General features: G+C 39.6%; 1 protein-coding gene across 2 annotated transcripts in view; it reads left to right on the forward strand.

Annotated features, from left to right (window-relative positions):
• The window catches only part of RABGAP1L (RAB GTPase activating protein 1 like), a 424,365-nt gene that overhangs the window by 278,017 nt on the left and 132,410 nt on the right, over nt 1-13,938 (forward strand). For both annotated transcript variants that reach the window (XM_019725918.3, XM_019725841.3), the window contains exon 18: nt 12,881-12,922. In XM_019725918.3, the coding sequence (XP_019581477.2) occupies nt 12,881-12,922 (42 nt within the window). The remainder of the gene's footprint in view (nt 1-12,880; nt 12,923-13,938) is intronic.

Genomic DNA, 13,938 nt, shown 5'->3' on the forward strand with positions numbered 1-13,938 from the left:
CTTAAAAAAAAATGAAAAAAAATAAATTGAAAGAAAGAATGAATGCTGACATTGTGGACTGTGGCTTTTAGAAGTCTGTCCTCTAGTACTTGTGCCTTTTATCTTTTGTACTAAGTAAACATTTAAGACTATATGGTATAATGCTAAATTGTCCACCAGTGGACAATTATGGGGGAGGGAACACATACAATGTATGCAAAATTTTTAGATTAGATTTCCTTTTGTAGCCTTTTCTTTAATGTGGTTTCTTATATTTGGGGGAAAAGGATTCATAAAATACATTATTTAGTGTGTTGCATTGTATCAGCAGTGTAACTAGATTTTTAATAGATTTTTAAAGGTTTATATGGGAGTCTAAAAGGACTCATGACTAATTTACTTTCAAAAGCATTAGAAAGGAGTGAGAAGCAGATGACTGTCTAATTTCAGTCCTTAAAGCAGTCAGGAGGAGGCCAGGAAAGCCAAACTAGGAGCAGCATATGCTTCCAAATTATTTTGAAGTGAGGCTTTGTCTTTTGTCTTCAGAAAAATAATAATTAATAGCTCATCAATTCAATATATAGGGGACCAGAGAGACTCATGAAAAGGAATGTCTTATTTATTCATCTAATCATTCACTTAGTAAATACTGAATGCCTGAACATGTCCTGACGCTGATCTAGACCTAACAGACGCCATGGTTAATGGAACAGACGTTGTCTTTGCAACTGTGGAGCTAACAGGTTAATGGCAGATAGATAACACATAAATACAAGCGCTTCTATGATTATAATCTATGCACCCAACATAGGAGCATCTAAATATATAAAGCAAATATTAATGGCTATAAAGGGAAAAACCGACAGCAATTCAGTAAAGTAGGGGACTTTAATACCCTACTAACATCTATGGACAAATCATCCAGAGTGAAAATTAATAAAGAAATAATGGCCTTAAATGGCACATTAGATAAGATCAGCTTAATAGACATCGATGTGATTATACAATATACTAAAAGCTAGGAAGGCAAGTACAAGCTGCTTCAAATTTTGTAATAAGTAAACCTATTTTAGATCAGAGTTTCAAGTATGGTCTCTCTGAGTAAGTGACATTTAGAGCTGAGATCTGAGAAATGAGTAGGAGAATTCCCAGTGATGGGTGGGGGAATGCATATGTGAGGCTTTCTGGTGGGAGGAACTAAAAGAGAGCCAGAACTTCTAGAACATTGAGAGCAGTTGGTCAAGAAGAGGGGGGTGGACCCAATAATCCCAGAGCTCGGCGGTCATGTTGGGGAGGACACAGGATTTCATTCCAAGTGCAGCGAGAAGCCATTGGCGATCTCTAAGCATGGGATCACATGGTCTGATTTAAGTGTTTCAGAGATGACCATGGCTGTTGTCAGTACACTGAAGGGGATAAGGAGACCATGGAGACCAGTTAGGGACCACTGTCCATGAGGAGATGATGGTGGTCAGTTGAAAATGTCAGCTGAGGAGGTGAAGGGTGGCGGATGAATTCATATTTCAGAAATGGAGGCCATGATTGGTGTTAAGGGCGTGGTTTAGGATTGGGGAGCCCTTGGATGGATTCTGACACCTAATGAGGAAAGATGAGGTCAGGTAGAACAGAATTGGATTGAATTGGAAAGCCTGCCTACAGCCAAAAGCATTTTGTTAACTGGATTTTCCATTTTCCTTTATTTATTGTTTGGTCCTAAAAATGAACTTCTGCAATTGAAGGTCAAAGCTAACTGTAACTTAAACTCTTAAGAAGTATTATTGCTGTAATTTACCCAGGTGAAATACCTGTCTGAAAGAGTGGCAAGCATCCCCCTTCCCCAACACTACACACATAGTTTCAAGGTTGAGAAAGAGAAATACACTGCAGGGAAATTTTTGACGAATTGTTTTTTGTTTTTTGTTTCTAACTTCTGAAAACATGATCTCCTGTTTTCTCCCCGACAAGTTTTCTGTTTGGAAAAAGAGATTTAACGGAAGTTAGACTTACAAATTGGAAACATCAGTAATGTACAAGCTTTTACATCACTTTACTTTTTTTATTTTTGCCTTTTAACCTTTCACTTTCCTTCTATAACTTGTATAGAAACTGTCTATATGGAATCTCTTTTCTGTCTTTGAAAACGATAGTCTAGGTGCTTTATGTTTCCAAGAATGAAACAGCCTTTGAAATAATGTCTATTGCTTGTTGGCTTACTGGGTCAAAGAGGGAAGGGCTCACTTATCCTCTGACAGTGTTTATTTAGTAGGCTGCCTAGGTCTTTACTGTGTTCTGGGACCGTTTTTTGGGAGTTTGCGAGTCAAAGAAAGAAACTGTGATGTGGTTGGTGGCAAAAAATATAATTCTGTGTTAGCTATAGTTGACAGTTCCCACGTTATCTTTATTGCTTGAAATCAGTTTTGAAGATATAATAATTACTTTATGGTCCTTTATATATTAGATTTGTTTGTTTGTTTAATACTTTGGCTCTTTGCATTTTCCGTTTGAATTTTTATTCTTCCAGAATTCTCTGCTGGGATGGGGTTTTCATGTTAGGAAAAATAGAGGCTAATATCTCTGTTAAGAAGCTCTATTTATAAATTGATTTGCAGCAGACTTTTTATAAATTAGTAGATTTCTTTCCTCTTATTTCCTCACACAATTTTTGATCAGCAAGGCTGGATCAAAAGTAATTTCTTCATCTAAAGTAATATTTCAAAATGAAGTCTTTTAAATTATCTGTCACTATTATAAAGCTAATTAGAAAATTTGAGTTATTTTCAAAAAGATATCAATTTTGACAGCTTGATCTTTACGACTTTTTGTCATTCTTTCACTGATGCATGCATGGGCCTGTGTGCTGTTCGTGGGAAGTAGACTGTATTTTGAATAACTCGGCAGAATGGATATGTAATGTCTAAAAGAAAAAGTGGGTCTCAAATTTTCATATGCATTTGCATCGCTTCCCGATCCTATTTAAATGCCAATTCAGATTCCGGGTTGGTGGTTCTGGGACATGGAGTCCGACCACCTAAGTCACTTTTAGATGATACCTATACTGCGTCCGTGGAGCATACTTTCTGTAGCAAGGCTTTAGAAAGCAACAAACAAAAAACAACTCATAAAGATCCCCATTTTCCTTTTACCCAGGGAATCATGTATAATCATCAGAACTGCATTTCTTTGTATAGAGGAAAAAGAATACAGAGTCTCTCTCCAGAAGACATTGGAGGCCAATTTCTTATTCTTCACTCTCAGAAGTGACGTTGTTTAGAGAATTATATTCAAGACCTAGTCATTTGTTTTCCAAGCACTGTAACCTCCACGCACTGTAACCTCCAAATACTTAATTGGAACCAATTCAAAATTCAACTACCACTTTTATTTCTATTTGTAATTGTTACCCATTTATTTCCCTTTATGTCATCTTTAAAATTTTACAGCATTAAAATATGAAAAGCTAATAAACAAATTAGTTCAATAACTCAATGTAAATTCTAGACCAGTTGCTTGACTCAAATAAGACCTTGTTTTGGTGGGTTGGCGATACAGCGTGTCTCTCTTGAAGTTTGGACTTTCCCACACACTAGTTGATTGTATGTAAAATGAGGAATCTCATTTCCAGGGCACCGTGTGGGCTCCCAGGGATGTGTCCCCCCGCTTACTTATTGTCTGAGGAGAAATGCCTTTGATTTTCCCCAGGCGTAGAGTTGTTCACACCTGCGGGGTCATCCAGCCGAGTCACACAATTTCAGGGTCCTAAAGGAAAGTAAAACTGGCATAAAATAAGTTCTCCTTGGGGACATAGGAATTTGATTAAAAAATACAAGTTATGGCCTAGAAACAAATGTAATGGGCAGAGCCTTTTCCCCCCAATTCAACCTGAAGTGAAAGAACAGCGTTGCTTTCCTGCCTACCTCCTGTGAGGACACCCTGCTTTGGAAACTCACTGCCCTCAGAAGCATTGCTGTGAGACTACTGAAGGGTCAAGAGGGCCCCTGGGAATTGTGGAGACAGATTTCACGGTCCTCCTGTCTACAAACACTTAGGTCTCCCTTTCAAGTGAATGTTCTTCCCGATGTTTGCGGTGTCTAGGAAAGAGTTTTGTACTTTAGTAACTTTTTCAGGATTTTTAATTATCTTGCTTGTCTCAATATTTGTGAAAAATAGATCACATTCCTTTTTGGAGGACAGATATATGTTCCAATGGATAATCCAGAACACAAAAGAAAATAAAACAAAACTCTTTAATACCCTAGATTTACAAGTTGAGAAATTTCTTTTCCATACTCTTCCTGGGGGCCCATCTTTACTTTTATTCATAAACTCACCCTCCGTTTAAGTTTGCAAGGTGCCTGGAAATCCCTCCAGTCTTACAAAGGCTAGATTCTATCGGCATATTCTATGAATGAGTCTTGGTTTCCAAAATCCACCCTGGTGATATCGATGCCTTACTTGGTACATCTTCTGGTGAACTAGAACTCAAAGCCAGCTATGTCTCTATAAATCTATTCAGTCTGTTCTTAATTTGAATCCAGAAAATCTAGTGTTGCTACTGTATTCAAATCATAAAGAATGATGGGTTGTGAAAGTTGGGTAGTTTAAACCAGTAGCGCTTATTTAAAAGACGAGGACTTGTATATGTACAGCAGGAAAGGTTGTAAGACCCAGAGCTCATCTGAAGCTCAAAGGAGGAGTAGGCCGTTTAGTATAATATTAGGGTTAAATTTAATACTCTGCACGTAGTAGGTAATTCTCCAATAGCAGTCTGTACTATTTGGACCTATGCTACAGCATACTATCTAGTTTTATTTTTTATTAGGAGATTTATGAAGGTCTTGAAGGCAGTTCATAGGCAAACAACAAAAGAATTTGCAATTAGCACATATGAGGACAGATGAAAGGAACTAAGAATATTTACCCTTGGAAAGTATACGTTCAAAAGCATCTTCAATGATATAGAAAAATTGCCATCAGGTGTTCTCCGTTTCCTTTGGGGACAGAACAAAAGGAAGTCAATGGATGCTGTAGCGACAGGAACGGCAGTTAGATGTGAGGCAGACACACACAGTGGAGCAGTAAACACTGGAACAGGAGGGACATCCAGCTTCCTGGTTATCTTCCTCCCCTTCTCTGGTTATTGTTTCCGTGGTTGGGCTTTGACGTCTCAGGGCCTGACGGATGCACGAGCTGAGATCCTGTCCAGCTCGGCGATCTTGCAGTCTACCTAGCAGTGAGTGTTAGAGGCGAGACAGCAGCCTACCCAGGGCAAACTTTCTACATTCTCAGTGCAACTGAGCTCTGGTTAATTGAAATAATTTCTTTAAACTCCAACTAGCAGTTAAGGAATAAATGCCAAAGGCTTAATTAGTCAGCTTCTATCATTTGCTAGAAACAAAACCTATAAACACTTCTCCTCTCTGTTTGTTTTTTACGGTTTATTAATCCTTTTATCTGTTTCTCCTCAAGTTCTAGCCCCTTCCATTTTCTAGTGGCCTAAGCTCATCCTTTTAAGACTGAGTCTTTGATACGATCAAATTGAGAGAAAGGAGAGAATGTTTTTTAAGAAGTTACACAAGAAATGTATGGGTCAGTTGTTATCAGAATATGTAGCAAATTCCTTGAGACCTTAAATAACTGAAATGCCTTATAAAAATTCTGAGAGGTCGCGTTTTGAGGACTCTACTGTAATGATGTGTTCGGGCATGTAGTGTTTAACTGTGTCGGGTGCTGTTCTCAGTGCTTTCCCTTTAGTAATGCATTTATTTAATCCTCACCACAGCTCTGAGGTAGCTGCTGTTGATGAGGAAACTGAGGCAGGGAGCGTTTAAATAATTGCTCTGAGTCACACAGCTTGAGGGGAGGTCAGAGGTCGACCGAGACCTAGGAGGGCTGGCTCCAGAGTCCATCTCATAACCCCTACACTCTACCGACTCTCCCAACAGAGATAAAGGCAGGAAGAGGGTCAGACTTTAAGGGAAATGAAAGTTTTTCATGTCGCCCAACTATGTCTAGAGCTGACAGTGACGTGGACCAAGACGTGGACGTTTGCAAGGGTCAGGGGGTGCCAGCAAGCGGTGGGCACTTGCCTCCCTGTCCAGCTCCTAACAGAGCTCCTTCTGTGCAGAGGGCAGCTCGGTGAATTGGGTCGATGAAAACTTGCGGGAGACTGGCAGGAGAGGGCCAAGCTCAGCTGGTCCACCAAGGAATTGGTGGGAGTCCTTTGTCATTATTAAGCCATCAGAAACCGCGCGCAGCCTGGAGTGGTCGCCGGATAACTGTAGCTGGAAGGCTGCAATCCAAGGTGCATCGTGACTTGAGGGGATTTGAGAACAGAAGGGTGGTTGCCACTGTTCGCTACCAATAGGTCATCTTTATAGGAGCTAAAAGGTCCTTTCCAGGTCACACCTGTCCTTTACTACCCAGGGGTGGTGTGATGTCTGTTTGTGTTTTTACCTCCTGTCTTAGTCTTGGAGACCCTTGGTGTAGGGAAGAGTTACAAATCCTTGTAAACATACAAATGCTTGTATGTACTAAATAATCCTCAGAATGCCTCTGATTTGATGAATACCTTTCCAAACCTCTGATTTGATTAATTTCTCTTATTTTACCTGCCTTGTTTCTGAAAGGTTTATTTAATTCAGACATCACGGACCTCTAGAATTCCCAGTCACTCATAATCTAGGACTCAGACTTTATAAGATGTACATCTATCCAGTACTTCATTTATAAAAAACAATGCAAATCAAGCAAAGATTTTCTTTAAAAGTTACCTATGATTAGACAGATACATTCATATGTTAAATTTATGTCTCATCCCTCCCGGTTCTTGAAGTCTCTTCTTCACCACTCTACTTACGAAAAAAACTAACAAATAAATCTATAATAAAAATGGAAAATATATAATAAAACTGGGGACTCATCCAAGTTGTCATATTTTAGCTTATGCTAGCGAATGAGGGGCAGACCTAAGGGAAGACTGAGCCATGAGGGTTTTAAAACATTAGCATTTTAAAACTTAAATGAGTCTGCATGGGAGGCTGCTTTGAGGGTGCCTGGTCTCTTTTGAAGCTGCTGCTTGGTTTTCAGTGCTGCAATACTGCCCTCTAGAGGGCATCTAGAAACAAAAACCAAAAACTGAAGCCTCATTCTTTTGGTTACTCCATAGAACTCCATTATTTAATCATCCTAAAAGATTGACCTTTTAAAGAGTTTACAATAACAGAAGCAGAATAAGGTAAAATCAAATTTGGCTAACATGTTACAATGTTCTTGCCACAGGACCTATATTTGAAGAGCAGCCATATTTGCATGATCATTCTGTTACTTTCTTCTTTCTGCGGAAAAATGCATTACTTTATAGATCACAGAAATAAGAAGTTTATCACAGAGAAGCCAAAGGGGTTCTGTTCTGGTTACCTCATAACACACTACGCCACGCCTGAGTGGCTCTGAAGCAATGATTTTGGAGTGGGATATACTGACATTCCACAGCCTCCTGCTACGATGCGCTGAACAACGTTGCTTCTGTCGTATTTGTGCCAAGAATACACAATCTAAATTTAATCATAAGGAAACATCAGACAAGTCAAACTGAGGGACATTTTACAAAATAACTGGCCAGTACACTTCAAAAGTGTCAGGTTCATGAAAGACAGACTGAAAATTGTCCCAGATGTACCAAGGAGACATAACAACCAAGTTCAATGTAGGATCCCAGATTGGGTCCTGGACCGGAAAAAGGACATTAGTGGAACATCTGCAAAAATTTAAATACTACTTTCTTGGTTTTGATACTTATTCTGTGGTTATGTAAGGTGTTAACTTGGGATGACACCAGGTGAAGAATGTGCAGAAATTCTTGGTACTATTTTTGCCAATTTTTTTCTAAATCTGAAATCATTTCAAAATGAAAGGTTTTGAAAAATTAAAAGCAGCCATTTCTTTTATTCACAATTTCATAAGTCAGGAATTTGGAAAGGATTCTGCTGTGTGGTTCATCTCTGATCCACATGGCTTCAGGTGAGGCAGCCAAAGATGGAGGAGTCACTTTCAAAATGACATCTTCATTCATATACCTGGCACATGGGTGACCCTTGGCTTCTTTTTCTTATGTATGGCACCTCGTCCTCCAGGCCCTTTCCTTTTTGTTTGACTTCTCAGAGCATGTGGATCTAAGTGTAATCGCACTTCTTACATGATAGCTGACTTCTGAGAGCAAATACTCCAAGGGAAGAGGCATGGAAGCTGTCAGACACGTAAGGCCAGAGTATGAGCATAGCTTCTGTGAAAAAAGCGTGGATTTGTTTTTTATCTGACAGACCTGGCTGTACCATTTACTAACAGTGGTGTCTCTGAGCCTCAGTTTCCTCAATCTCTATAACGGTAGCAGTAACCCATAGGCCATAAAGTTGTTGAGAGAATTAAGTGAAACAAATAAATAAAATACCGGATGTGGTGGCAGCAAATACGTGACCCTAATAATAATTGCGAGCATTTATCAAACAGTCAGCAAGGGTTCAGTTCATTCATCTGCTCTTTCCGTGCCGTCTCAGTTAGTCATTCCCCTTCCTGGGGTGGAATGCCCATATCGGATGAGCCAGAAAGGGCAGCGTGCGTTTCCCCTGGCTTTAGCTGCATTTATCTGTGGGCCGGCATCATTAACCATGGCCCCTTCGGGCTTGATCATGTCTCACCGCCTTAGCGTTAGGACTTCAATACCCACATACTCTTTATTTCCCTTTTATTTTGATCCCTGAGGCCCAGGTGCCGAGGCACATTTGGCACTTTCTGACACTACCTTTTCAGCAGCCGTTCTCAGTGCTGTCAGCGTTGCATTTGACAGCCCCTCACACAGTCTGTCAGCTCCCTCTGAGCCCACGGCTGCCTCCTCATCACAGCCGACATGTGCTCAGTCTTTGTTCAGCGAGTGCTCTGCTGTCAGCCTTCCTTCATGCGGGATCGTGGGCGCTGCGTTGTTGGCCTACCCAGGAACACGAGCATCTGTACTTTGGAGCAATTATTTAATTTGGGGCAATTACTCGTAGGTAGGTGTTCTGCAAGCGAAGATTTTTCCAGGCCGTGACTGAATTTTGGAACAGCAGCTTCCCAGTTCAGGAACCACGTCTTCATGCACACAAGGCTGATCTCACCCTGTTGTCACTGGACGAAGGTGGTGACCCTTTCTTTCCACAGCGAGCTGAGGTTATTGCCTCACATCCTGTAAGCGGCCCGCTACTTTTGTGAGTGTTTTCAATATGGAGACAAATGGTGAAATGTGGTTTGGGTAGAAGTCACCTATTTGTTACCTTTCCAATCTCTGCTCTCCAAATTTACTTGCCTTTACATGGGAGGAAGCACTGTGATCGGAATTAGAGGACATGTAAATAATACCCAGCTAAGGAATCCATGCGTTCATTCCCTGACTCATGGAGCCAACTTTGCTAACTTAGTGGTTAAGAGTACGACTCGTAGAGTTGCACCGATTAGGTTAAAATCCAGTTACTAGCAGTGTGACCTTGAGAAATTTACTTTGACTGCTCTGTCTTCATTTCCCGTGTAAAATGGAACTTAGGATTGTTGTGGGGTTAAATAAGGACACGTTTTCAAATGTCATTAATCCAGATCTTAGAACATAGAAAATGTTCGGTGGCTACTGGCTCTTATTTATTGTCTTACACTTGAAGTTGGACCTTTCACTATAAATAACAAGTAGCCATAATAACCTATCTACTTGTTATTTTTGCTCTTAATGACTCTCCGAATGTTTTACCCTTTGAGTCCCGTTAGGAAGCCTAATTTACCCCTGAGTAGGAAGCAAACTGCAGCAGATTACGTATTTCTGAAAAGGGGGGGCATCTTGAAAACGTAGAACATCTTTTTCTTTGGAAAATGTATTTCAAAAAATATATTTCAGCTGAAGTAGGCAAAGGTTGGATCATGTAAGACGAGCTGGGCAATAAAGTAATAATGGGGGTTCAGTTCATGGCGCTTTTAGTTCCCATTGTTGACGGGGAGGCTGAGGACATTATCATCTTAGATCCAACCTGCTTGTTCTGCCCCCCTTTCCAACGGACCCAATGTGGACGGTTCCTATAATATAATGATGCCTCTAATTATACATCTAAATGAAAATGAGCCTTATTTAAAAGAAAAAAATAGATATTTTAAAATATCCGACTAAGGTTGCCTTTATTACTCTCCTCTTAGCAAATCAGAATACATCTTGTAGTGAAATAAAGATCTTGGTAGACTAGCAAGTTTTTCCTCATTTTCAGCAACTCAGAGGTCAGGAAGTATCCTTGTTTGCCTGGTCTGGCCACGCTTTTCTACTTTCGTTTAAGGCTTGTGAACGCTTTGCTTTTCATGATTTTTCTGGATAATGTCTAGAACTTCATTTAAGAAGCTGCAGTAACACTTGACTCTTCTGAACTTGTTTGAAGAGTTTACATAGATACATTTTTTCCTGGTAACTGAAAGTTATCCTTTTAGTTTCCCACACTTAAAAAAAATGATCTGCTTTTTATTTAAAACACGTACTATGCTCCCTTCTTACACACAATTTGTTGAACATAAGGTAACGCTGCTGGATTATCACAATGAGCTCACGTTAACTACTGAAGGGTCAAGACAGCTGTCCGTTTCACAGGTTTCTAAAGTATATCTTCTCTTTCTGTCAGACCTAATGTTTGAATTCTGACAACTGTCTCTTCAGGCTCTGATCCTAATCTCATCTAGTGCACACTGCAGTTTTAGTTTGCTGCTTCTGATATCTGTAAACTATAAAGTCATATCACCAAACTAATTTGAAATGTATATGAATTAAAAATTTGCGTAAATTTTTCTCTTGATGTTAGTGAGAGCTATTTTGGCTATTTAGAGATCTCTAATTTTCTTTTTTTTTTAATTTCTGAGTTTGTGTTTGCGTTTTTTATTGCTCGGTTGTCCCACGCTTTCACTTTGTGATAATTGAAGAAAAGGTTTCTTACCATAATTTGATGATGATTCTTTAACTGGTTTAGTTGGGTCCATGGGAAAAGAATAAATCCCAGAAAACTTGGGAGAGCTGGTATAGTTGAATTGTTCGGTCATCAGATAAGCACTTACTGTGTACATTACGCCAGCCCTGTGTGGTGAGAATACTGTTAAACTAGATCTGAGGAGGATTGGGGAATGCCCCCAGCCTTCTCCTAAATACATGTATAACCTTAGGCTAGTCGAGTTAATAGTCTGAAAAATAGGCATTCTAATGCATGTTATTATGAGAATCCATGAGATTTCGCTCTTCCTGTGCCCTCCAGGGGGTGGCGCTTGGGAGGGAGGCTGAGAATATAGAAGAGTTGGCTGAACAGAGTGGTATTTCCACAGGGTGCACAGAAGGGCTTGGGAAGGAGAGGAGGGTGGGAGAAAGCTTAGGAAAGGGACCAGAGCCTCATGGGGATTAGAGAGCTAGAGACAAGGGGACTTAGGTTTTGAGCAGTGACCAGGGAAACCAGACAGGGACTTGGTGGGTTTAGTCCGGATGGCATGTCAGTGAGGCTGGGCTGTGAGAACTCACGACTGCCTCCCAGTTGTGAGCTGGGGAAGGAGAAGGGAGTAGGGAGGGGGCAGGAGGTCTTTTATCTCTTGGTCTGCAAGTTCCAGCCACAGTGGGCAGCAGCTAGTGGGTAAGGTTGCAAATTTAGGTTAGGAAAGCAAATGTTGCTTAATTGTAACCCAAGTGCTTTGGTCTGCAGTAGCCTTCTTTCTTTTTTCTAATTGATAAATGAGTGATCAGAGCCAGCCTAGATCGTTACTTGGTGTCGTGATGAACTGGGTCTATTTGTTTTTGTCTCCTGGCCCGATTATTCTTAGTTCCTACTGCTTTTGGTTTCTTAAAGAATGAATTGAGTAAACCCGGAACCTCCAACCACATATTTTCTGTTCATCATTCGTCCCTTCCATCGTTACATTATGTTTTTGGTGGCTAATGTGAAAGATTACATTAGCAAATTATGACAGGAATGCACTCTGAGTACCTTGCCCTAATCCTCACTTCTGATTTTGGAGACAAAGGGTGGTTTCTTAGCAGTTCTTTGCATAATATGTCTGATACAGCTCCATGTCCAAAAGGCAGACAGGTATTTGTGACTAAGATGAAGAGTGCACATCAGATAGACTCCGGACTTATGGGAGATGTCAGCTCCTACTTGAAAGATCGTTCTCCTCATGTATGATAACTTCTGACGCTGTCATCTTGAGTGTATGATTCCATCCCTTGAATTTAATATCTCAGCATCTCTTCAGAGTCATTGGGCTTAATCCAGAGTTCACAATTCAGCGCCAGTATGGCTATTTAATGTGCTTACTCCTAAAGAAATATCGCTCTGGTTGTCAGGCGGCAAAAAGGAAAAGCAGGTCTAGCAGATAGCTCCTAATCGCCGTCTCTAGTTGAAAGCAAGCACGAAAACAAACATTACAACGATAAGAACTGTAGTGGAAATCCAGTGTGATGCTTACAACTGCCCTCATACGCTCTGTCTCCATTATCAGCAACCGTTGTTTGTGTTTTGTCTTGTTTTGTTTTGTTTTGTCTGCCACTGGCTGTGTAGCCACGTCAGCCAGAGGTACAGACAAGGCCTCACGAATTTCAATGAATAATTTTTGACTTCTGCATCACTGCCATTTTCATCTAGAAACTTGAGTTTTATAAGCCTAAGATCATGCGGTAATCCAGAAATAGATTGAAGGACAATCATTTATTGTAAAAACAATAATTTTATGTGAACATTCATTAAATAGCACTTAAATTTTGCAATAGGCCTCTCAGAACAGGAAGTTACTTTTTTAAAAAATCTCATGGTTTAATTATTATTGAATGCATATTGTATGCTATACTGATGTTGACTCTCTTTTTCTATTTCAGGGTTTGAACATCATTTTTCACGTAGCCTTGGCTCTTCTGAAAGTAAGTCTATTTATATTTTTAAGTTACCAAACTCTCTTACCTCTCTGCCCTTGGAACTGGGCATAATTCAATTTACAGCCTTTGACCCAGTCTATATTCTTGAACACAAAAAAAGACTTCTCTGAGTAACTCTGATTCTCTCTCTTCCTCCCATTCTTTGTTGTTGTTTATTTAGAGTTTTTTTTGTTTGTTTGTTTTTCTTATAATCCATTTAATCTTGCTACCATAGCATTCCTTCCCGTTACTTTTTAAAAAAAAGTTTTCATGTTTTCATTCATACGAGTTGGATGATATGAGAGAAAAAATTAAACCTTGCTTTCTGTCAAAATGATGCCATCTTTTAAAAAAACTACTTCTTACCATAGTAACATCCCTGGAGGTACCTAAACATATAATTTAATTATTAGAAAGCTTCTGTAACATACTGACTGAAAAAGAAACTGCTACATTTCAATTTGCAGTTCTTTCTCTGATAGCTAGAAATTTATAAGACACTTGAGAATTCAATTATAATTACCATGTTAGATTTATCAACATATCAATGCAGGTTTAACAGTGTGGCAAGACATTTGCTGTAGAGTTGGTGAAAATATCCCAGTCGTTTTTTGTCCTTCAAAGAGACAATTCTGTTATTGAAGGCGATAATTGCCTTGTTTATAAAAAGATACAGGCTCACCTTTCCCCCAGTAAAACATAGTGGTTAAAATTGCAACGTGGGATTCAGACAAATTTGGTTCTAATTTCACCTCCAATGTATGACCTTGGACAAATTAATCTAAGTGCTCAGACCCTGAGTTTTGAGATAATAATGAAAACTAATCTATGGGATTGTTTTAAGAATTAAATAAGATGACATATAAAAGTTTCTAACAGTGTCTAGAAAATGTCGTTGCCTAATAAATGTTAACTGTCATTATTGTGATTACTATTGTAGTCACATGAAAACTCAGAATTAGTTTCTGGACTCCCCATCATTCTTCCACATTTCCCAAAAGATAATGACTTGACAGCGTCCG

The sequence above is a fragment of the Rhinolophus sinicus genome, chromosome 11 (assembly GCF_057876585.1).
Source record: "Rhinolophus sinicus isolate RSI-liver-muscle chromosome 11, RSI-T2T, whole genome shotgun sequence".
NCBI lineage: Eukaryota > Metazoa > Chordata > Mammalia > Chiroptera > Rhinolophidae > Rhinolophus > Rhinolophus sinicus.